This window comes from Mastigoproctus giganteus, chromosome 2 (assembly GCF_048544385.1).
Source record: "Mastigoproctus giganteus isolate SK-2022 chromosome 2, ASM4854438v1, whole genome shotgun sequence".
NCBI classification, from domain to species: Eukaryota; Metazoa; Arthropoda; class Arachnida; order Uropygi; family Thelyphonidae; genus Mastigoproctus; species Mastigoproctus giganteus.
In genome coordinates, this window is record NC_143576.1 from 157,588,967 (window position 1) to 157,616,083 (window position 27,117).

At 36.0% G+C, this 27,117-nt stretch overlaps 1 protein-coding gene across 2 annotated transcripts in view; it reads right to left on the bottom strand.

The window, feature by feature from the left end:
• LOC150089688 (Ig-like and fibronectin type-III domain-containing protein 1) overlaps nt 1-27,117 on the bottom strand; it is a 337,470-nt gene that overhangs the window by 184,819 nt on the left and 125,534 nt on the right. For both annotated transcript variants that reach the window (XM_090389599.1, XM_090389600.1), the window contains 3 exons: nt 19,755-19,860; nt 12,061-12,171; nt 4,674-4,727 (listed from right to left, as the gene is read on the bottom strand). In XM_090389599.1, coding sequence (XP_090245725.1) covers nt 4,674-4,727; nt 12,061-12,171; nt 19,755-19,860 — 271 coding nt within the window. The remainder of the gene's footprint in view (nt 1-4,673; nt 4,728-12,060; nt 12,172-19,754; nt 19,861-27,117) is intronic.

Consider the following 27,117-nt stretch of genomic DNA (forward strand, 5'->3'; position numbering starts at 1 on the left):
GCAGTGTCAAAATAAAAAAAAAGGACAAATAAAAAAAAACTTGAATACAAAAACACATATAAAACATACCGACCTACTTAAAAAAATTTCTCAAATGTTTGTTGATTTAAATCCTTAGCAGTTAAATTTTCAATACATTCTTGTAACTTGTACAATAATTTGTAGTCTTCACTTTTCCCTCCCTTAAGTTCTAATGCACTCCATAATACTTCAAAAAAATTTCCTAATTTCTCTGGTCATTGGCATAATTCTCTGGACCTTGATATTTTATTTATCAGAATTTTCATTTTCCTCACTGTCAGGTTTATCTGGTATAATTCCATTGACTATATTCTTTACTGACAGATCACCTGTTGTTGGAATATGTTCATCAATATTTACCCACTTGTCAAAATCTTGTGTAATATTAAATGAATTACTGGTTTCACAAAATGCCTTCACAAAAAAAGTTTTTTGATTGCTTGAAAATTAAATCCCAAGCACTAGCCACCACATGCACAGGCGCCTCCCTAGCCACGTGGGCAGGAGCGGCAGAGCATAGCACAAGCTTCTTGATTAGACCGGGGTTTGAGCCCATGACCACCAAATATGGAGGATGAGGAAAGGTCAGGGAATGACCACCACACATTACCGGAGCAATATGGCCTTAGTTGCTAATGCTCCTAAAAACCAAATAACAACAACAACCACAATGCACTGCATCTGATAAGTTAATTCCTTTTTGCTATGTCCTTAACTTGGGCATCATTGCTTTCTTCAATTTCTGCAATAATTTTTCGTTGCATTGCACTCCTGTACAATGTTTTGAAAATATTTATGATTCCTTGATCCATAGATTGCACTATGGATGTTGTATTTGCTGGAAGAAATATAAGTTTTATGTTGTTCAAGTGCACATTCAGATGGGCTGTACAGTTATCTAAGTTAAGTGCATTTTTTTTTATAAATGAATTGCCATACCCCAATAACTGAATTTCAATAGTTCTCTGTCATATTCCTTTAGAAAGTCAAAGAAAATTTGAGACATCATCCACACATTTGTGTTTCTCTTATATTCAACTGGTAGGTTTTTTGTTCCTCTGAAGACACTTGAATGCTTACTTTCCCCAATTACAAAAAGCTTTTTTTTTTATTGTGCCTATTATGCTGCATATAAGAAATACACTCACTCTTTCTTTCTTTCTGCATTTTTCCAGCTGTTGAATGTTCATTTATAAATAATAAGGTAGACTCAGACATGCTCTAAAACAAAGTTTCGGTGTTGAAAATACAATCAGGACTAAATTCTTCCAATAAATGAGGTAAGACATTTTCCACTAAACCAGTATCCAAGTCGGATTTTTCTCCATGAAGTTTTTTGTACACAACATTGCACCTCTCCTTCCACGTGCTTAGCCATCTGTCTGTAGGGCTTAAAATCATTTACAAGTTCATTTGCAAATTCCATCACCTTTTTTGCAGAGGATATTTCTACTGATAGGAGCTTTTTTTTAATTTTGCATTTGTGAACCATCTTAGAAGCACTTGTTCCACAAGTTCATTCTTTTCACATATTTTTCTTTTTCCTGTTCAGATTGTCATTATCAGTCATCCCTAATTCATGCAATTTTCTATTCTTTAAAAGTTTACACAAAAAGAAAAGGTGTGAAACACTAAGTTTTAATGCATTTTTTCTCCGACTACACTTAGGTAATGTTCTTTTCGGTCATACATAAATCTCTACATTTCTGCAAAATTTCTATTCTAAGAAAAAATAAATTATAGTTCAATTCTCAATGGACGTCAGTTGCAAACTAAACTCACATCTATTCATGGAAAGCAGACAGTGAATATAGTACAGCACACATGTACTGTGAGATCATGTGATCACTTGTGGGAAAACTTCAAATGTTTGGACAGTGTAATTAAACACTAATAACTTGTTGTACATATATGCAGTTGTAAAACTTTGCAATAGTGGGTTAGATTGCTCCTCTCCCCAACCATATAGCCTGATAGTAAAAGCATAATTTTCTTGATTATCCACTTGCTTTTGTTTACAGGCACCACTCTCCTGTTTTTCCTGAAGGCTGCAGAAATGTGGCAGGGATTAGTAGTTAAAAGGTACTGCTTTCACATGACAAGGGACAAAGTCATAAACATTATTTGACGTAGTCATAGTTGTAAATAATTGACAAATTTCTGACTTATACACAATTTTAGGTGTTCTGGAAGACACGTTTCTCCTAATTGAAATGAAACACGATAACAATAAAAGATGGTATGATCACATAAAATAGCAAAATTTACATACATTATAATATAAATGGTTTTGGATTTTCATTTTGATCATAATAAACAGCTGATAATGATAACATTAACCAGCATTCACTGTACTTATTTACTGAAGTTTATTTTTATTAATTTAATTTTATTTTTATTTTAATAAATCATTCTGTTATTCTTTGGATTGGTTTATAGTGTTGCAGTATTATGAATACTAAGTATACAGATTTCAGTAAATTATTTATTGGGTAACTAAAGTTTGGGCAATTTTTAGGATGAAATTAAAACATGTAAAAATATGAACACAAATACTTTATGTCACTTGTAACCATTTGGCCAGAGGATAAAAGCTCGTAATGGACAATACCAGCTGTATTCCACCAAATGTACAGCAAAACCTTCTGTTGGTGAAGTGAGTATCAATGTGTGCAGCACAGGTTCACATGATGACAACCAGCAATGTGATCACTGGTTGCTTATGTCAGCAACCAATGCTGACATAAGTCAGTTTTTTCTGCATGCTAACAACCAGTCTAAAAATGGTTCATTACTATGAAGTGAAAGCAGCAACAACAAATTCATAGTCTCTGGGACTTTTTTTAGGTGTTCTGTTTGCTCAAACCTATTTGCTCAGTCTACATACCTTTCCCAATTGATGAAAACGTAAACAAATGGTTCAATTACTCACACTGAACATTTCTGCAAGCACCTGCCATGTTTGACTTGAATCCAACAAAATGAATTTTGATGGATTCATCCTAAACAATAACAATGGTGGTTAGTTGTCCCTCACAGGGTGATTCATGAAGTGACTCTACCTGATTAAATTTTTTTAACCTTTTTATTTTGAGCTGTGTGTTTACTCATAGTAATGTCATGCATATATTAATGGCTACTTATGTACCATCTCTGTCCATTTTATACTCATAAAGAAACACGCCTCAAATAACTGCCACTGGCATCAACTGAGTCAGCATCACTGGTACTTTGTAATGCTTTGACAGATGCCATCTACAGGGTGTCCCCTAAGTGTCTAATCCCATAATCACAGGTAAAAATAAATGGATGTGGTAAATGCTGCTTTTCAACACTCTTGTCTCAGAAGACAATCTTTGAAGAGACTTTTTGGGACTTTTGCTTAAATAAACAAGGATGGCATTGGCTGTGTCATCATTTGTAGCCCTTCTCGAAGGTCTGCTGCATGGTTTATTCTTATGGATCCTGTTTTCCTAAACTTTGCAATAAGTTTGCTAATGCAGCTCTATGTTATTGGCTTGTTGTCTGGATTCAGTCTGTTAAATTCTGCGGTGACCCCCCCCCTCCCTCCCTCTCTCTCTCTCTCTCTCTCTCTCTCTCTCTCTCTCTCTCTCTCTCTCTCTCTCTCTCTCCAATTTCCTACAAGAAAATTTATCTGAACTCATTCTTCCTTATTCAAAGATATCTTCAGGCTGCAAATATGAAAATATATGAATCAGTTATTTTTCCCTATGATTCCAGACTTAAAGGACAATGTCTTCCTTGTACAATGGCTTCCACATAATTTTGATAAAAATATTAACATTGAAAAAAACATCACAAACTTTTTTTGGTAACTTGACAATTACAAATGTACTTTTAACTAGGAAGGAATATGAGCAAGACAAAATTTGAAATCTAATTTTATGTTGTTATTCTAAATGTTAAGTTCCTACAGCTTCATGATAAGATAAAGTACTTTTAAAAATCTATTTTTATAAATTTTCTTTCAAAAAATTATTTTGTTTGAGAAAAAAAAACACTGCATTTTTCTGTCATGACTGCATGAGGATACTTTGATTCCTCCAACAATGGTGACAAAGCTTAAGCTTACACCCATTAGAAACTACTATATTTACCCATGAGTTGACCTAAAGTAATAAATACCATTTTTTAATAAAAAGACATCGCACAGTCAGTGAATCCATTATTCATTAAAAGCTCAAAGGTACTATTGTGGACAGTTTCAGATCTATTTTGGTTACTCATCAGACATAAGACAGCCTCAATTAGTGAACTTGTATCAGGTGATGAATAAATGTATCAAATCTAAACAAGCAAAGCAGTGTACAGCATAAAACTTAACTTTTGTTATGTATATAATGTAGTCCTATTAGCAGGCTGCATTGATCCAATTCAGCAATTTGTAAAGAAACAGAGTACTATTTGTTTTCTCAAACTATGAGCAGAAGTCCAAGCTCTGTCACTGGAAGGACAAATGTGTCCCCCAACAAACAAACAAACATAAAATGTTTGTTCGGGATATTTTTGTTCCTTAACTGTGGGATACTGGAAAGCATAGGTATTAAGTTCCCCACATATAAAAACTAATAAAATGATAAGTTTTATATAAAAACAATACAGGAACAGTTTTAAAAATTGATAAGACTTACTTGTATAATTATGGTCTAGGGAAAATGGTGCTTCATTAACTGTGGCTTCAACAACTAAATAAAAAATATACATCAATATATAAAAACAGGTATAAAAATATTATATCATCAGATTATAATCTATGCAAGCATCTGTTTTCATAAAATCTAGAAAAGGTGAAAGAAACAGAGGGGAGGAGAGGAGGAAGGGAGGGAGAGAATGTAATGTAAAAAAATGCCCACAACATGGCTCTATATGCTAGAAGAGGAATGAGAAGCAAATAAAAACTTTCTATATGCATTAGAATACTCTTCTCAAAACTGTCAGTGAAATTCATACACGAGTATAATTCAAATCATTAATGAAACTTGTGAATGCGACCTTTAAAGTATGAATATAATATAATTCAATATGCAGTATAATCTTATAAATATGGAAATATTGTTACTTAACCCATGCTAAATTTTTGAAAATTATATATTTCTGAAATTTTCAAAATCAAAAAAAATTTTAGAAACCTTAATTTTTTTTTTAATTTCAGAATTACAGTATAATTGCAGTGTACAGGACAATTATACTGTACAGGTAACCCTAGTATAACACAGTAGTTTCGTTTTTTTTTTTTTTATTTCTTAGTTGTTGGTGCATTGGCTTCTGTGGCCATAATGCCCCTCCCAAGGTTTTTGCACTACTCTGATCCAAGCCCGAGGCGGGATTCGAACCCATGACCTTTGGGTTGCCAGGCAGGCACTTTACCCACCCAGCTAGCCCAGTCGGCAGTAGTTTAGTTCCTACAAAATCTTGTGTAATGCAAAATCGTGTTATACGGGACTAAGAACCAGTACAAAAAGGGGGTTACATTCCAAAAACAAAAATATGCCATTTTTTTTATAACCATTGGAAACTTAATTTTTATAGCAGTAATAACTTAATATTTTAACTATTATTTTTATAATAGTAGTACCTTACATAGTAATACCTGAACAAACATCTTACCTTACAAACTGTGATACTTATATGTGAGATAATGTACGTTCATTTAATTTTCTTCCTCTTCATCGCTGATGAGCACAATCTCTTCTGCAGCATCTAGATTTCATGTACCTTCTGCTCTCTTTAAAAGTCACGAGCCCAAGTTCAATAGCACAGAACCCAGGGATCTCCCAACAAATACAGTGGACCCCCCCCCTTTAAATGATATGTGAAAATCGGAAGAATATTAACCAGTTAGCAAAATAAAAATAAATTTACGCTTACATACATAGCTTAACTAATACATACTGTAATATGTACATACTAAATAACTGATATTTCTGTTCACTGACTTTTTTTCTTTTTTTTTTGTAAAATTTAAAAGTAAAAATGATAAGCAATTAATAACAACAAATAAGGCACACAGCAGCAACAAAGACGATAAGGAGCAATGAGTTTCTGAAAATGTATTTATGTTTTTTATATGATTGAATATTTGGTGGAAGGAGAAACACGTTTCACCATAATAATGTGAAAACCTACAGAATTCCAGCTATCAGTAAAATAGCAAATGTAAGGTGATTGCATTTACTACCCGTTTATAATTGATTACACTAACAAAAAAATCCAATAAATCGAAAAGTGCAAATTGTTTTTAGTGTTTTATAGTAGTGACCTCCAGAAATGTGCTTTATAAAAATACCATGAAGGCAATAACGACTAGTGAGTCAACAGCAAGGATTCACAAAAAGGAATGGAAATGTTGAAAATTAGATCTAACATAATAGCAGGGTTTTCCCAGCACAAAAGTTCAAAAATACAGTGTTATGCGAGATTTCCAGCAATTCTCAAACTGTGTTAGAGCAAAAGCTTGTTGTAGAAGTATCACGTTGTGCAAGGATTGCAGCAATTTATCAATAATTTTAGAGTAAAACTGTGTTGTAGAAGTACCGTGTTATATGGGGGTTGCCTGTATAGCAGGGGTGGCCAACTTAATTTGTGATGCAATCTACTTTTTTTCTTCAAAATGTGCTGCGATCTACCATTTCAAGGATTTCATAGCACATGGTTAAAAAAGTTAATCAACACATATTGAAATATGTTGTTTATAAATTTTACAATTAAATACAATTCAGAATTCTTATTTTAAATTCATACATATTTAAATTTTTAATTTATGTGAAGTTTGTGTCTTCATGTCATCTGCCAAGCTTTCAAAATCAGGGATATAGTGTAATAAGGCCAACTGTAAAGAATTTTCTGTATGCAAGTCTGTAAGAGTAGACTGATTCTTCATCTTTGTTTGTTCCAAATACAAAAAGGCCAATTCACATAGATATGTAGACCCAAAACAGGAATTTAAAAGTTCAATGCATTTTTTTACATTCAGGTACTATTCTGAGCAAACATATTTCCAAAAGTCTTTTTCAGATGATCTGGCTTTTAGGAAGAATTATTACATTTCACAATGTAATAATTTCATTTTCAAGTAATATTTTCTCCATGTGAAAAATCTCAGCTATTTTTTCTGCAATTTGTTTTGTATCTAAGTCGACATTAAAAGGATAAGAAATACAGTATATTGAACAATGTCTTCAATTGTTTTAAAATCACTGAATCTGGTTTCGTAATTATCCACAACTTTCTCAATTTCAGAAACATATTTCGCGCTATTAAATTCAAATACAGGATATTTTTGCAAATCATCTTGCATATTTGAAAAATGATTGAATTTTTTTTATTTGAGATCCTTAGCCATTGCCAAAAATTGATATTTATATGCAGAATTACTATTAAACATGTCACCCACATTTATTTATTTATTCTTGTAATTACAAATTTATATCACTTAATTTATTGATAATATCTGCCAAAAATGCCAGATCACACAACCACTCGGTATCTTGTAGCTGCTGATAATCATCACCCTTGGATCAACAAATTTTTTAATTTCATTCAGCAAATTTCAAAATCTCTGTAGAAACTTACTCCAACTCAGTCACCTCACATCTGTGTATCAGATCTGGTTCATTTTCATCGAGTTGCATTTTAAAAAATCTCCTTTGAAGAGATTGTCTTCTGATGGAATTCATGATTTTGAAAGCTATGTCCATAATGCTTTTAGTATTTAATCTTTTGCTGGCTAACACTTATCGGTGAATGATACAGTGGTAACTCAAAAATTCTAGAAATTCATAATTCTTTTGGAACAATGTAATGAATTTCGTTAAGATGCTTCATCATTGGTTTAGCTAAAGCTCCATCTGTTATTATTGATATGAGCTTAAATAGTGGTAATTTTATTTTTTCTAAGGTTACTATTAGGTGGAAAATCCGATTGGTATTTACTATGGAGTGTGTTGAAGTGCCTTTCTAAATTTCCTTTTTTGGGTATAGCCATGGAAGCATTGCAAATCAAATAACAACATTTTTCTTTTATCATTACAAAAAAGTATTCTAGTTCCCACTCTTGAGGAAAATGATACATTTTGCTCTTTTTCATAGTATTCATTTTAAATCAAAGGGTATTAAATTAACATATAAGTACTGTACAGTTATTAATATTAAGTAAGCTAAATAAGAATCCGACACATACACTATTCTCTCCACAACATAACTGCGTGAATTTTCACTAGACAAGCATAGCAGCTGTTATTATTATTATTCAACGAATAATGATAATAACAGCTAATAATAATTAGCTGTTATTATTATTATTTGACTAATAATAATTAGTCAATTATTATTTGACTAATTTATTTTTTATATATACAAATTTGTATTTAAAATTCACCATGATTGACCGAAATTAAAGCTGTGATCGACCTTATTGGCCATCCTACTGTATAATAATGTGCACAGTAAAGTCCATCAAGTACTGTAGAAATATTATACTATGCTTTGACAAAGCAGCAAAGCAATACTGCCACTTCAGCTCTTAGTTTAGAAAATCTTCCTGAGCATTAAATAGATAATAAAAATTTTTAAAAATAATAAAAAAACAGCAACAGTAGCATTTGTATTAATACAATTAATCATTTTTATAATAATACATCACAGAAAACACATACACGTGTGTGTGTGTGTGTGTGTGTGTGTATGCGCACGTGCATGTGTGTGAGAGAGAGAGAGATAAGTAAATTAATAAAAAAGATGGTCTGAATTATAGATGTATATTGTGCTTTCATATTCAATTACCAATCAGGGTAAGAAGGTAAAGAAAAAGAGGAGAAACAGACTAAATGAGAGGTTAAGGTAGTGCAAGAGCAAAAAAACATGGCTTAAATGAATAAGAGGTAAACTAATAAAATGAAATGAATCAACTATAACAATAATGTGTCATTAAAAGGGAGAAAAAACTTTGGAAACAAATTGGGGGAGTAAAAAAATTATTAATTTTAGTTATTATGTTAATTTTTTTAGACGAGGACTATGGTTATGATGTCTAGTCCCACGAAAGTTAATATTAGTAGTAGTATCAGCAAGCTTACACAACACGAACAAGAAATAATCACTATCCACCACTAATTTGTTTAAGCATTTCTTAAATTTTATTATTATTATTAGCCATATGGTGCAAGGAAGCCTGAGGCTTATGCTGCACCAGCCAAAAAAAAAAAATTACAACGTTAACCTGAGAGAGAGAGAGTTGTTGTTGTTGTTATTTGGTTTTTAAGAGCATTAGCAACTAAGGTCATGTTGCTCCGGGGATATGCAGTGGTCAATCCCTGACCTTTCCACATCCTCCGTATTTGGTGGTCACGGGCTTGACCCCCGGTCTAATCAAGAAGCGAGAGAGAGAGAGAGAGAAGTAGAAGGGGATCACCAAGAAAGCAAGAAAGAGAAGAATGATGATATCCGGCTCAGTACCCTGGATTTGCCAAGCCCATACTCACCAGATATGAGTCCCTGGGGTATTTTTATTTGAACAATACAAGATACTAGTCCACAATACTAGATAGAAGTTTGTTCCACCAATCAATTACTCTCTCACACAAGAGCAAAATTTTGCATATCTATCCTGCAACCACCCATTTCCAATTTACGTTTATGTCCCCTTACATGTGTTGTCAGAGAAAGAGTACGGATACCATTACCATTTAATTTACTCAATTCATTTAAAGCCTTAAACAATTCAATCAGGTCTCCAAGATTAGGAGAGGAGACCTCTACCACTAACAAAATTCAAATTCAGAAGTCTGCTAGCAAAACCATAGTTTCAGTTTACTGGGACTCGCAGTTTAATTTGTACAGCTGTCTGGATGACAGTGTAAAAATAAATGCCATTATTATTCTGATCTGACAACAAAGCTGAGAGTAATGTTGAGGACAAAGTATCTCAGAAAGGTTAAAAAGGGATCGTTCTTCATAACACTCAGTCCCATTCTGTCAAAAGGCCATCTCCTGGGCTGGGAGATTCTGGTCCACACTCTTATAGTCTAGACATGATTCCTTCAGACCATTATTGCACTGACACATGAATGATGAAGTGTGTACAACAGTGTGGGAGAACACTACAAGAACACTACCAAATAAGAAACAGGTAATATGATTTAATGGCATGTTATGATCAAAATTCTTGGACAAATCTGAGTCTCCCCCTTGTAAAAAAAATTACTTAATGTATGATATATGACACAAGAAAAATTTAGGAAATTGAGGAACATACCCAGTATATAGAACATGCCATTTAAAGAGGAGTAGTAGTAGTAGTAGTAGTAGTGGCATGTGATGCAAGAAAGCAAGTGTATGAGCTTATGCAGCATCAGCCAAAAAAAAAAAAATCACACCATTCCCTCCAAATGCCTGTCCAGTTCCTCCTTAAATTTATTTAACCTATTAACTTCCACAACGACAGATGGAAGTTTGTTCCAGCAATTAACCACCCACTGGCTAAAGGCAAATTTCCGCACATCTATTCTACATCAGTCTTTTCTTAATTTGAATTTATGCCCCCTTAAGGTTTGTAATCTGAACAAGTGAAAGGATCCCATCAGAATTCAGCGTGCTCAACCCATTCAAGGCCTTATACACCTCAATCAGATCACTGCGCAGGTGCCTAGTCTCCAGCCACTGCAATTTGCAGAACTTAAGCCTCTCTTGGTAAGAGGATCCCTTCATTCCCTTCACTAATCTTGTTGCCTTTCTCTGTACATGCTCAAGCAAATCTACATCCTTTCTAAAATGAGGCCTCCAGACCTGTACGCAGTACTCAAGGCATGGCCTGACCATTGCCTTATACAGAAGGACAATCACCTCCTTTTCCCTGCTAGCAAAATTCCTATATATCATTGACAAAACCCCATGACCTGCCCTGGTAACCTGTCTGCATTGCTCAGAAAACTTCATATCTGACTGCACAATTACTCCCAGGTATTTTTCATTTTCTATCACCTTAAGTGTAGTACCACACAGTTGGTATGTTTGTCTGGGGTTACTTCTACCCATATGCAGTACTTTGCATTTGTCAAGGTTAAACTTCAGTTGCCACTTCTTAGCCCATCTGCCCAAATTATCTAGATCCTGTTGCAGTAGCACACTGCCATTACTGTCATTAACAACCCTGCCAACCTTTGTATCATCTGCAAACTTCGACATTAAGCCTGATATACCTTCATCAATATCATTGATAAATATATAAAACAACAGAGGACCCAACACCGAACCCTGTGGGACTCCACTAATAACATTAGTTCACGAAGAGCAGCACCCATTAATTACCACCCTCTGTCTTCTCCCACTCAACCATCCTTTTATCCATTGTAGCAACTTACCCTTAATAACATTCTGCTCCAATCTGTACAATAGTCTTCCATGCGCAACAGTGTCAAAAGCTTTCCTGAAATCCAAATATATGATATCAAAATTATTTTTTGCATCCAGTTCTTTTGTAACCACATCATAATATCCTATCAAATTTGTCAGACAAGACTTTACCTTAACAAACCCATGCTGTGTCTGAATTATTGCTGCAGTCTTGTCTAGATGATCCTGCAATGCATCTTTAACCAGTGACTCCATTATTTTACCAGGAACAGAAGTTAAGCTAACTGGTCTGTAATTACTCGTGTCACCCTTCGATCCCCTTTGTGAATTGGGGATACATTTGCACTTCTCCAGTCTGTGGGGACCTCCCCTGAGTCCAAGGATGCTCTCATAATTATGGCTAAGGGTTTGCTTAGTTGCTTTGCCGCCTCCTTTAATATAACTGGATAGATCCCATCCACCCCAGGTGCCTTTCTTATGTTTAAATTCAACAATTTCTGCTCCACTTTGCTCTCAGTTATTACAAAATCATTAAGCACCCTGCATTAAGCTTAAGTTCTGCAATTTGCAGAACTTAAGCCTCTCTTGGTAAGAGGATGTGTCTGTATTATTAGAAGGCAAAAATTCATAACTCAATTCTTATATCACAACTTTCAAAACAATACTTACTTGTTAACAGACGATATAATTGTAACCTTGGACTTGTATTGACTTCACATATATAGCGTCCAGAATCTGTGACTCGAGAAGGACTGATACTAAGAACCCATGTGTCGTGTTCTGAAAAAAGTAATAATTAAGATCACAATGGCCACTTAATATTAATTATAAATTTCACTAGCATAAAACCAGTGCACTGCATCTTCACACTTATACTGCACTCATAATATTCTACAATAAAACAACTATTACATGATACTCAATTTATTCATGCTGTGTTGTAGATTTATCACTGTAGTAAAAAATCTATAACAATACATAAAATTTATGTATTTTTCACTGATGGATACACCCATGCTTGGGCTAATGTGAAATATGCATTCATGGAAAAACTCACGTTGCTTGAATTTGAGCTACTGAAATAATTTTTTACTATTAAGCATTCTATTACAAGTTCAAGGAGATGAGCTTCTGATATAAGTTCATAAATTCAGTTCATGAAAATGCTTTGGTGTGAAATAAGCACTGCGAAAGGAAAAATGACAGTAGGTGTGTGTTATAGGCCTACTGAATCTGATGAGTATAATGAGAAGTTGTGCAGAGAAATAGAGTGGACAAGTAAATCAGAATGTCTTATAATGGGGGAGTTTAACTTTCCAGATATTGATTGGAACTTGTGGATTGGTCACTCGCACACTAGCAAGACTTTCGTCTATTTATTGGATAACTGTTTTCTACAGCAACATGTTCAAGAGGCAACCAGAGGGTTGATCTGATCTGATTATCAGCAGTGATTATTCTTGATCTCTTGATCTGATTATCAGCAGTGATTATTCATGCATTAAGAATTTGCAGATAAAAGAACCACTGGGTGACAGTGATCACAATGTATTGATGTGGGAATTACTTAAAGATGTAACTACCGTCAAGGCTAAAGGGAAGGCTTTTGCTTTCATAAAGGTGATTACAGAGGTCTCAGACAGTTTTTAAATTCTGTACAGTGGGATCAACTGATGATGTTACCAATGTTCAGTTCTAAAGGGGAAGCCTTCAGGGACTTAATTTTGGAGGCTACTAGGCTTTTCATTCCAACTAAGAAATACTGTTCAAGGTTTAGGCCTAAATGGATGTCATATGAATTAATGAGGCTTGTGGCAGAGAAGAAAAATGTATGGGATGCATATAAAGTATCAGGTGACACAGAAGCCTATGGTAGGTATAAACTAGTCTGTAATCAAGTCACAAAGGAGGTTAGGCAGGCAAAGACAGATTATGAAAAATCTTTGGCAAAGGATGCAAAGAAACACAGCAAAGAGTTCTTTACTTATGTAAACTCTAGAAGGAAAGGGATGAATCAGATTGGACCACTTAACATAGATGGGTTGACTATTGATGATCATGCTCAGGTAGCTGATAAACTGAATGAGTATTTTGCATCTACATTCACATATGAGGAGTTATTCAATGAGGGGAGTGCCAGAAGTTTATCAAATGCTAAGAGGGAGCTAAGTGATTTTGTAATAACTAAGAGCAAAGTAGAGGAGAAATTGTTGAAGTTAAACATAAGGAAGGCACCTGGGGTGGATGGGATCTATCCAGTTATATTAAAGGAGGCAGCAAAGGAAGTAAGCAAACCCTTAGACCTGTTAGTTTAACTTGTGTTCTGGGAAAAATAATGGAATCACTGGTTAAATAAGCATTGCAGGATCGACTTTTTTTTTTTTTTTTTTTATAAAAACCCCAAACACGAAAGGTATCAAAACCTATAGTACTTAGTACCGTGCATGGGTTGAAAGAGAAGTATGGGGGGGGATGCCGGAAACTTTGCTCTAGAGACTAAACATGGGTTTCACCACTTCAAGCCTCCAATAAGCAAAGTGGTGGTATTTCACCGGTTGATGAAAGTCATCTACCACCTTAAGTAATAGTTAAGACACAGCATGGGTTTGTTAAAGGGAGGTCTTGTCTGGGCAATTTGATTGGATACTATGATGTGGTCACAAAGGAACTGAATGCCAAAAATAATTTTGATATCATATACTTGGATTTCAGAAAGCTTTTGATACTGTTGCACATGAAAGACTGCTGTACAAATTGGAAAGGTATGGCATCATACCTTTCCAATAAGCTGCTACAATGGATAAAGTGATGGTTGAGTGGGAGATGACAGAGAATGGTAATCAATGGACACTGCTCTTTGTGAACAAATGTTATTAGTGGAGTTCCCCAGGGTTTGGTGTTGGGCCCATTGTTGTTTTGTATATTTATCAATGATATTGATGAAGGTATATTGGGTTTAATGTCCAAGTTTGCAGATAATACAAAGGTTGGCAGGGTTGTTAACGACAGTAAAGACAGTATGCTACTCCAACTGGATCTAGATAAGTTGGGAAAATGGGCTGAGAAGGGCAACTGAAGTTTAACATTGAGAAATGCAAAGTACTGCATATGGGTAGCAATAACCAAAGAGGAATGTACCAACCATGTGGTATTATTGGTATTTTTCACTTTCCACTCAGGGAAGTGGAAAGTGAAAAAGACTTGGAGGTAATTGTACAGTCAAATATGAAGTTCGCTGAGCAGTGCAGATGGATGGGCTGTCATGGAATCTTGTCAATGATATATAGGAATTTTGCCAGCAGGGACAGGGAGGTGATTATCCCATTATACAAGGCAATGGTCAGGTCACACCTAAAGTACTGTGTACAGGTCTAGAGGTCTCATTTTAGGAAGGATGTAGAGTTGCTAGAACAAGTACAAAGAAGGGCAACAAGATTGGTGAGGGGAACAAAGGGGTGCTCTTACCAAGAAAGGCTTAAGTTCTGCAAATTGCAGTGCCTGGAGAGCAGGCACCTGCGAGGTGATCTGATTGAGGTGTATAAGGACTTGAATGGGTTGAGCAAGCTGAATGCTGATGGGATTCTTTGTCTTGCTCAGACTAAGAACCTGAGGGGCCACAGTTTCAAATTGAGGAAAGATAGTTGTAGAATAGATGTGCAGAAATTTGCCTTTAGCCAGCGGGTAGTTCTCTGGTGGAACAGGCTTCCACCTTTTGTTGTGGAAGCTAATAGCCTAAATAAATTTTAAGGCTGAGCTGGACAGGCATTTGGAACGAATGGAGGGGTAAAATGGAAGGTTTTTTTTTTTTTTTTGGCTGATGCTGCATAAGCTTGCTTTCTTGCATTGTATGCTTCTACTAATGCTAAATGCTAATGCACTTGCACGGAATGTCACTTTCTTCAACCATGGTGTAGACATTTCTAACGTCTAACTAGCACAACAATATCAAGGATCAGTGCATGATGTCATCTGGCTCTTGTCATGCATATCTGAAATTTTGATGCTATTCTCTTCCAGAAGGAGAATAATTAAAATATAAATCTAAACTGCTAAACTATCAGTGTGAAGCCACTTTAGTTTCATTTAATTGTTTCCCAGAAAAGCTACATAGACTTTCCTCCACCCAATGCCATAATAGTGTATGTTATGGCATTACAGTCGGTCCTCGTATAACACGTGTTTGCATTACACGAATTCGATCATACAAGATTTATAAATAGGGGAACGTTATCTTATATAACACGAACCGAATTCGCTTATACACGATTCGCCTTTGTGTTTACAAGAAATGGCAGTCGAATGCGGAATCACCCCAACTGAACGCAACACGATAGGAACGAAGAAGATTCTGAAAATGTATGTGTTTTATATCAGTGAAGGGGAAACACATTTCACCATAATAACGTAAAAACCAACACAATTCCAGCTATCGATATAATCGCAAATGCAATTAGATGGAGTTTACTACCAGTTTATAACAGATTCCACTAGCAGAAACGCAACTGGAAATTGTTTTTATTGTTTTATGGTAGTAACCCCCAGAAATGTGCTTTAGTAAAATGTGAGGTGTTAATAGTGTATCTCGGCCTTTACGGTGTTGTTTATTCAGTTGCTATATGCGCGCAGCTTTGTTTATGTGTATCAAGCATGCCTCCTCGTTTTGTAATTGTGCTTTATTCCCTAAAAATGAGTAAAATACTTAAAAGGTGTGAAAAGGAAGCGTCCTGGCTAAGACACTGCAGATTCAGAGAGAAAAAAAAAAGAAGCAATATCGATAAACAGAGGCGGACTGGGTCAAAAATTCTTACCCGGGAAAATTTGTAGTGGCCTCATACTACGGTTTATGGCCAAAATCACACCGGCCTCCGGCCCACCGTGGTTTCCCCCGTAAGGCTTATGGCCAGTCCGCTTCTGTCGATAGAGAAAAAATATGAAATTGTGAAACGCTTTGAGCGAAATGAAAGACCATGTGATATTGCACGTGCTACAGACCTAAATGAGGCAACGCAGAGAATTACAAAGAATGCAGAGAAAATAAAAACAACTTTCATAGCGGGAACAACTCATAGTGTAATTAAAATCCATTAGATTAAGACACAAAGAATTGGAAGAGATGGAACGGCTGTCATCTCTTTGGATAGAAAATCAAACAAAAAGCAAGTTTGCTTACGATAGAAGCAAAAGCATTAGCAATATTTTATTACGACTTACGTATTATAATTTATACTTACGTATTATAAAATACGTAAGTATTTTATTACGACTATTTTATTTAATATAATAAATTTTTTACGAATAAAATACGTATTTTATCCGTAAAAAATACTTTTTTAGTATTAAAAAATACTAAAAATACTTTATTATAATATAATATTATTTTTATTATGTATTTTAATCGTTATAAAATACTTACGTATTTTATAACGATTAAAATTACCCGATTATTTATTGTGTTTGGTAATGTTTTGGTTCCAAATGTGTGTTCAATCTTGGGTGGTCGGCACCTAACCCTACTTTTCCCATAGGGGCTGTTGTTTATATTGCACGATTTTGCATTGCACAAGGGTTTCTAGGAACGCAACTATCGTGCTATACGAGGGCAGACTGTACTTGTATGAGTACTGTGGCCCTTGTATTCTGGATGATTGAGTTCTAATTATGGCTACACTATGCTAGATCAGTATGCTGCACAAATTCTAGTACAGTACTATCCATGGAGTAGGGGTAGTGAAAAGCACCTTTTGCTCAGCTGAAATTGAAGACTAAGCTACCAGTTGAAAACATGAAAATCAGCACTTCTACACATTGTTGCAGCCACTTCCAGAATACCATGTGATGGATTTTGGTGACTGTAATCACTGGCAATTGCAATTTGCTTGTGTTTTCCTTGATGCAAGTACAACTTGATTTCTCAAACTTTCTCATGAGATAACAATGAGCTGAGCCAAAGTATAGTTCAAGTGAGCCCATGAAAAAATCCAAGTGGATGCAAATACTCTCTAGGGTTGTCCTTGTTGCTTCACTGGATGCAAAAGAATTTATTATCACAGTCTTATGATTCTTCAATTAACATGATTCTGTGTGTGTCATGGCTAGACTGCTAACCAGGCAATTTGGTGATTATGACTGATAGCCTGCTATCTATCAAAATCTGTGACCATAGCAGCCTTGGATGTACAGTAAAGACATGAGTACAGTTAACAAATGAGCTCTGAATGCCTGTGTACACTACTAGAAATAACTCTGCTTAAACTACAAACAAATATCACAATGTTGCACAACTATGATAGTCTGCATAAATAGTACTACCACAATACATAAAGAAATTTAAAGCCAAGTCAGTAGTAGTATTGGCCATGGACTCTACATTAAATAATCCACCTGATAATTTTCTAAAATTCAGGGCCAACCAGTACTAAAATGACTTTATGATTATCTCATGTATGAACAAATTGGCCAAAAAAGGCAGCATAACTCCTTTTTATCTATGCATATGATATGTCTGTATAGGTACCATCACTATTTAAACAGAGCTAGATGTACTGCCATATCATTTGTGACATATTCTTAGCATCTGTGGAATATGTCACATCTTCAAGACACTCTCAGGCACAGTAGGATCACAACTGCTTCGTGGTTAAAACAGTGATGATGAAAACCACTGATGAGAACCACAACAATCAAATACCATGAGAACATTTAATTCAGATCCTCTGATGTCTGGCTAAAGTAAACCATCATGCTAACAACATATTGCTGTATGTCAATAATTAACAATTCTATCAAAGAAGTAGTCCTAACAAATCCATAAGAGGCCTGCTCCCTATGGAAAGTAACAGGATTACAAATCCATAATACACCTGAGGGGGAGATAACTGTTCTACCTTGCTCTTGTGTCAACATATTCCCAGTAATACTATTGAACTCTACAGAAGATAGACGGCGAAGGCAATAAATACAAAATGAGATGAAAAAATATCTAGATTTCTTCCAAACAGGTAAAATTTTATTATTTTGCCCAAGCAGTGGGTCTCTGTTAGGTTTTAGAGAGGTAATACAGTAGTAGCATTGTTGATAGGTTCACTTCATGAATTCATTTGGCACAAGAAAGCTCCAGGATGACATGCATAAGCACTGAAAAGCAGGTCTGCTAATTTGGACATTTTTAATACTTCTTCCCAATTGTATTGTTTTGAATGACAACATATATACCTGCTGCTTTGATGGAAGCTATCAGCTAGCTGTTTGTATTATTAGAGTGATCTGTGTTTAACACAGCTGCCCAACTATTTAACTGTGCTAAAGAAGGAGAACAACAAGCAGTTGTCCATTTTTTTGCAGTCAGAAGAAGCAAAAACAAGTAAAATTCACAGGAGATGAAACTTGGCCTATGATAGGAGATAAATATTGGATTCAATATTATGAGCAAAAAACCAAAATAAAAAAATAAGCGGTGGAACCATATTTCATCTCCAAATTAAAAAAAAAAAAAAAAAATCAAGACAGCACAACTATCTGCAATAAAAATCATGCTGACATTATTCTTTAATTCTGAAAGACTAATACTTTGAACAGTACCAAGAGAAAGGAGAAAGCATCAACAATGAACATTATTAAGAAATCCTAACCATTTTGCTTTGTGATAGTGTTTGATTGTGTTGTGCACTACTACCTGGACAACTGAAATGATCACAAAGTTAAATTTTGGCTCTTCATTGTCCACCACAGTTCTGATCCTGTACGATATGATTTTCATACATCTGGACCATCGGAAGGAGCACCAAGGAGGCTACAAGTTTTATAGTGATAATGTTAAATAAGCAGCATAGGCTATTTTGGCAATCAAATGCATTCTTTGTTGAAAATATAAATATGCTGATAGATCACTGGAATAAGTGCACTGAAAACTGGAAGATAATGCAGAAAAATTATGTACATACAAAACATTTCTCTGAACTTTAAATAAATTCTGTGACTGAATTGCCTTTCTTTATTGACTTACCTGCTTATATTTCTCTTTTATTTAAAATGCAACATTTATAAATATATATCTTTTTACCATTTTATTTACGTAGAGAATTTTGTCCTTATGTTATCCACAATGGTGACTACTTATAAATAGCTTTGTACACTGTGACCAGAACATTTCAGTAACCTCATAACATAAAGAACTTGTTTACAAAAGTTATTTTTGCATGGTAGAACAATGAAGCCAAAGAGAAAACTTTGGCTTCAGTTTTCTACCAATGGATCCCAAACAATAGAATTACTATTTTTTAATTTAAAAGCTTTACTGCCATACTTTATAGAAATGGCAAGGAAAGGACTATATACATATAAAACTGAATATAATCTGAAATCACCTGACTGATGAAGAACAGATATTCGAGGATCTGGGGTTACTCTAACTTTACCAGCAGTTAGCACCTCGGTTCGATTTTCTCCAAGAATAACTCGCCGCCATAAAATCTATATAATAAACAAACAAAATCATAAATTACTATTAGCATTTTTGTATTGGTAGTTTGCACTTGTAGTGGCAAAATGATGTAGGAAATAAACATATATAGATATATACAGATACAATGAAAAAAATAATATTACCCACTTAATTTGCTCATTCCTTCTAATAATTTTGACACCAAGTGAAAATTTATTCCAACAATCAACTACTTTAGTAGAAAGCAACCTTCTGAACATCTATTCTACAACTAACTTAAAGATTGAAAGTTCATAAATCAGGTGTTTGTAAATTCAGAAACTACCTTATAATGTAGTGTTTGATTATAAGACAGTAATAACCATAAAATGAGTAATAATGGTGGCCGTGTTACATTACAGATAGATAGATAGCAAATACAGTTCAATTTGAATTTCTAATTGGAGTTATGGAATGAAATGGTTTTGCCCAGCACATTATTACATGAATGCTTTTCAATTGATTTCATTATGACTCTTTTATTCAAATGCCTTTTTTTACATTGCTGAGGTGCTAAATTAGCACTGAAATGGATGTCTGGCAAATGGCAGAAATTTTCTGTAATTTTGTTAATACTCATAAATAAGTCATTATTCAATAATATTAGCATTGGCATTAGTAGAGGCATATAATGCAAGAAAGAAAGCTTATATAGCATCAGCCAAATATGGATAATGAGATATTTACCCATGGTCATAAACTTACAACAAGACAACAGCAAAAATAAATTAAATAAAAAAACAGCACATTTGTGCTGTTTTTTTAAATTTTTTTCAGTAATGTCCATTTAATATGAAGTAGCTTCCTCAGATCATGCAATTACATTATCAAAAATGCTACCTATCTTTCCTTAGTCCCAGAACTCTATATATATCAACCTGGATTATCTTCTTAAAATTACAAGCAACAGCTGAGATGTGTGACAAAACTAAAATATCCACTACTGCATAGTTGAGAAAGTGGAAGTGTGAGGGATGTAATGGTTAGTTTTTTTTACATTTGTTAAAGGGAATATGCCATTCAAAAATTTCTCAGTGTGGAGGGGCAGAACTTATAGTCATTACTGTATGTATAGTTTCTACTCCTTGTCCATAAAAATTCTAAGAACATTCAAATTGATTTATCACAGCTCTCAAGAATACTGCCTTGTTGACTTTTCAGGTGACTGTTCACAGAAATCTCTGACAGCGTGGACATTTTTGGCACTTGTTGACATCCATCATCTTCTATGTCTGTCACTGTTAGCAGCCCACATTCTTGATTTCATTATACAGGGTGTCTCAAAAATATTGATACAAACGTTTAGGGGAGGTAGGTAACATCTAAAGGAATGTGAATCGCATAGGAACCTGTTCGAGCCCGTCACTACCAAATACAGAGGATGCGGAAAGGTCAGGGAATGACCACCGCATATCCCAGAGCAATATGGCCTTAGTTGCTAATGCTCCTAAAAAAAAAAAAAAAAAAAAGCCAAACCATAGGAACCCATAACCAGAAATGTCACAGGAAAGTAGTAGCAGAGGCACAAGAAGCAGAAATGACACAAGACAGTAATTAGTGTCAAACATTTATTTGACATAATATTAACAATGGAGTACGAGATGGATGCATTTTATGATGTTACAACAGATGCTCGAAGGTTCCACCATGAGACACGATGCATGCATGACACTGACGCAGCATAGATTGGCGGACATGGTCGAACACACCTGGAGTTTCTTTGACAGTAGCAGCAGCACAGATGAGTCTCGCCACGAGATCCATTTCCATCTCCACTGGCGATTCATACACGATAGATCTGAGGGCCCCCCCACAGAAAGAAATCAAGGCTCGATAAATCAGATGAGCATGGGGGACAGGCAACGGGTCCACCACGGCCAATCCATCGACACCCAAAACGCCTGTTCAGATGGTCACGAACACACCTTCCATAATGAGCAGGCGCCCCGTCATGTTGAAAAATGTTGTGTCTCACATTTGCTGAAACATTGTCAAGTAACCCTGATATAACTTGTTCAAGAAAGATCCGATATTTAGCGGAGTTCTTGCGGAATGGTAACAGGTATGGGCCAACTAAGCAGTCACCGACCATTTCTACCCACACATTTATTGCGAAGCGATGTTGTGCCATATGGGGGCGCACACCGTGTGGGTTGTCGTGAGCCCACACATGAGCATTGTGCTGAGTGAATAAGCCTTCCTGAGTGAAATAAGCCTCATCCGTGAACAAAACATAGGCTGGAAAATTCAAGTCTTGAACACTTTCTTGTAGAAACCACTGTGCAAAAGCCACACATGCAGGATGATCTTGGGTGGAGCAGTAACTGAACCCTTTGGAGATGAAAGGGGGGGGGTAAGGAATTGTCGTACCAGACACGCTGTACACTGCAACAAGACACTCCTAAGGCAGAGGCAACGGCACGTGTGCTCGTAGTAGGATTATTCTGGACGGGATTCAACACACTTTTTTCCACGGCGGGAGTTTGCGTTGAACGTGATCTGCCGGCACTACTCCTGTTACCTCTAAATGACCCATAATCGCACAAATTTTGATGCACACGCGCAAATAAATGGTGGTCCGGTACATGTCTGTCTTGGAAGCGTTCTCCATAAATTCGTTGAGCGACTCGTCCATTGTCCTCTGCTAATCCATACACTAGGTGCATGTCTGCCAGCTCACAGTTCATATATCGATGCATGCTCTTCGTGCAGCGACTACTGCTTGAATGAGTAAACCAGAAATTTTCCCTCTCGCGAACTGATGAACAGCACCATGTACCAACTTACGGTGATGTTTTCGGTTATGAGTTCCTATGCAATTCACATTCCTTTAGATGTTACCTACCTCCCCTAAACATTTGTACCAATATTTTTGAGACACCCTGTATAGTGAGTTATTGTCGTGTGTTGGCATTTTTGTCACCTTGTATGCTTGATTTCTCTAACATTTTCATACTTCCAGCACCATGTTAACATTTTTTCTCTTAGCACAAATGTTAGTTGTGCAATCTTTATACCAATTAGTAATTATTTTACATAAAGCAAGTAGAGAATATATATGTCTTAGCTATAATATACAAACATTTTGTACACCTTAATTATGGTATCTAAGACAAGAAATTTTAAATGGTTATACATATATAATTAAAAGCAACTATGTATTAGAGGAATTTATTTTAAAATTAATAAATTTAAATTAGAAAAGATAAGTTGTAGAGTAAGTGTGAAAATTTGCTTCTGGAAGTAATTGATTGTTAGAACAAAACATCTGGTGCTGTGGAAGTGAGTAGTTTGAATAAATTTAAGGAATTAGAAGAGATGGTCAAAGTGGACTTTTGTTTTAATATTAAGTTCTTCATAGGGGATGGGGTACATGAAAGGACCCACTGATGTGATGAACTCATAAACCCCAGGGGCTCATATCTGGTGAGTATGGGCTTGGCACACCCAGGATCCTGAGCTGGATACCATCATTCTACTTTTTCTTGATGATTCAAACATGTAAAACTGGGGATTAAAAGATTTTGGGTTACGTCACTGATAACTCGGCTTAAAAAAACATATTGTACCTAGAACTGAATTTAATCTACATGTTACTTATCATATACTGGGGCACTTATTCCCCTCAAAAATAATTTTTTATTACCTCCTGGTGTGTATATTAAATAATGATGTTATTTAACTGCATATTGGCAATCCATGTTGACATGTGAATTATTGGAACTGCTTGAAGCGAACCTGGCGGTATGATAATTCACCATTATTTACAATCGTCCACTACGCTATTCGAAATTCTAAATATGCTACTGATTTATTTTCATCTTAATATTCATATAAATATGCTTTTTCACTTTCTGCATTTTCTATAAAATTTTCCTTCATCACCGCCACTTTTTGGAGAACATATTCTGTATTAGGATGATCACCTGTTAATATCACCAGAAATAAGCTTCCGGGTTGATAAATGCAGAAACGGAAAAAAGGCATTCAATTCAGTTAATTCCTACACCGGGTGGAAATGACCTGAGTTCGAACCCTTCAATGATGCAAGGAATTTTTATGGTATTTTTCACAAAGTGGTTGAGTTAGCCGGTGGCAGGCAAGGATAGTTTGGTTTTTCCTCCAGAAAACTCGGGTTTTTCGTCCAACAAACAGTAAATAGACTATTGTACATATATTGTACCTGCACACGCAATTTACAGATATGGCGCTTTTTCATCGAGAACGCAGGGTTTTCATTCCGGTCATCTGGATTTTTATCCAGCAAAACAGACAAATTGACCGGAGACTAGACACAGTTTATTATTGTATTTTATTATTATTATGTGATTCCTTGAGTTATTATTATTTTCTCCCTTATTGGGGGTTCCACATCGTGACAGGTATTGCTACCAAGTACTCAGGGTGGTTGTTGTTATGTTTGATGTTACTGTTAGTCGAGGAACTCTCTGACAATCCTACGGGTGTTCAGGATTGCGACTTTCTGGAATTCCTCGTAGGTGTTCGCTGGGAGACCTATTGCTGTTAGGCTGTTATGTAGGGTTTTTGGCACCATACCTATGGTTGACACGATGATCGGAATGGTCGTTACTTGTTGCTTATGCCACATCTCTTTGATCTCCTGTCTTAGGTTCGTGCAGTTGCTGATTTTTTCATCGTGGGTTTTCTGCAGGTTGCCAGTGTTGGGTACCGCTATATCATTCTGATAGGTAGCCTTTCCCTTCTTGCCCATAAGGGTTATGTCCGGGCTGTTGTGCGGGATTGTCCTGTCCGTTATTATGGCGCAGTCCCAGTACAGCTTGCAGTGGTCGATGTAGGCCAAGTACAGCTTGCGGTGCTTCTTGTATGCTTCATCCTAACTGCCTGGTCAATGGAGTCTGCGCGGTAGCACAGTGGTATCATCATCGTCTCCCCCCACACAGGGTCGAAAAGGCCAAGGTTCGAATCTCGTCGATGACACTAGAAACTTTAATGGACGTTTTTCACTCCATGCCGAGTTAATCTGTCTCAGGCGTAAATAGCAATATTTCCCCCCCCCTCCCCAAAATTGGGGGTTTTCGTCCAGAACACAGGAAAATAGAAAAATCTACAGACACAAATTTTTTTTTTTTTTTTTTATGAGAACCCCAAACACGAGAGGTATTAGAACCTATAGTACTTAGTACCGTGCTTGGGTTGGAGGTTGAGAAGACGAAAGAAGATATTTGTTGACATTGGACTTCAACTTCTGTAGATTGTAATTTTCAGGAAATACGTATGAAGGAAGGTTGTTCCAGAAAACGGCAGTTGAATGAATAAATGAGGAAGTTGAAAAGTTGGTTCTGTGGGTTTGAAGTTGGACAGTAAATGGATGTTGGCTGGTGGCGGCACGTGTTCGGACTGTTTTGAAAGAGAGAGCGGGAATTATAGAAGCCAATTCAGAAGAACAGTGCCCATGGAAGTATCTGTAGAAGAGGCATGCAGCAGAAACAGTACGTCTATGAGAAAGCGAGTGGAGAGACTCTGTTAGAGATGAATCATTAATTAACCTAACTGCCCTCTTCTGAATGGAATCAAGAAGCCTGAGAGAGGTTTTGGGGGCACCACCTCAGATGTGGGAACAATATTCCATGGCAGGGCGGATTTGCGATTTATACAGAGTGAGCAGCTGTTTGGAAGAAAAGTAACGCCGAGAGCGAAAGAGAAAACCAAGTTTTTTAGATGCAGAGGAAGCAATATTTGTAATATGCTTGTGCCAAGAGAGATTAGAAGTCAGGGTAATCCCCAAAAGAGATATATCATTTTGCCTAGAAATCGGAGTGTCACTAAAGATAAGCATAGGAGCAGAAGAATCCTTTTTGCGAGATATAAGACAAGACTGAATTTTAGAAGGGTTGAAATCAACTAAGTTGTCTTTGCCCCACTGGAGAAATACCTGAAGATCAGCATTTAAGGAATTGGCAGCAGATTTTCGAGAAGTTGAAGCTGATTGAGCAGGACAAGGTATCTCAAAATGGAAAGTTGAATGCAATGTGCTATCATCGGCAAAACTATGGATAGGATTTCCAGTCAATGGAAGAAGGTCATTGATATACAAGAGGAAAAGAGTGGGGGGAAAGAACTGAACCTTGTGGGACACCGTCATTAGTGGAGAAGTTAGAAGACAGAGAGCCATCTACCATCACCCTCAGTGAGCGATCAGAGAGAAAACTGGATAACCAATTACTAAAAACAGTTGGCAAACCATAAGATGGAAACTTGTTTAGAAGACCTTTATGCCAAACACGATCAAAAGCCTTTGAGATGTCAAGAGCAACTACTTGTGTTTCACAGAACCTTTCCATTGAATTAGTCCATAAATGGGTAACATAAGTGGATCGACACTGACGGAATCCATACTGGCGATCGTTGATCAGACGGAAGGTTTCTAGGTAGTTTAAGAGTTGGCGGTTAATTGATTTCTCCATTACTTTAGAAAGAGTAGAAGTAATTGCAATGGGACGATAACTGGATGGGAGGGATTTGTCACCCTTTTTAGGAACTGGCTGGTTTTGAGCAAATTTCCAAGCAGAAGGAAAAACACCTTTGGAATAAGAAAGTGAAAAAAGGCGGCAAAGAATAGGAGTAAGTTCAGGAGCACAAGTTTTGAGAACAAGTGGAGAAATACCATCAGGACCTGGAGCTTTCTTAGCATCAAGATTCATCAAAATCCTTCTGATATCCTTTTGACGGAAGACCACAGGAGGCATTGAATGGAGCGTGTTAGGAATGGTGGGAGGTGTTTTACCAAGATCATTAATACATGAGCTGGAAGAAAAATGGGATGCTAGCAGGTCAGCTTTATCCTTGGCTGAAGTGACAACAGAACCATTTGGTTTGGACAGAGGTGGGAGCAGAGATGGGCAAAAGTTGCGGCCAATAGCTTTGGCAAGAGACCAGAATGCTCGGCTACCATTAGGGCAAGAAGCAAGTTTTCTACTATTAGCCTGTTCAAACTCTAGTTTGGACTGATTAATAACTGCTTTACAATTGTTGCGAGCTTTGGTGTAGGCAGAAAATGAAACTGAAGAATTAGAAACAAGCCAATTACAATATGCAACATTCTTCTCTTGGACAGCCTTAGCACATTTATTGGAAAACCAAGGTTTAGATAAAGGACGAGATTTTAAAGTGGAGTGTGGGATAAAGGATTCCATTCCTGCAAGAATAATTTCACTGACACTATCTGAGCAAACGTTGACATCAGAAGTTTTGAAACAGTAATCAGA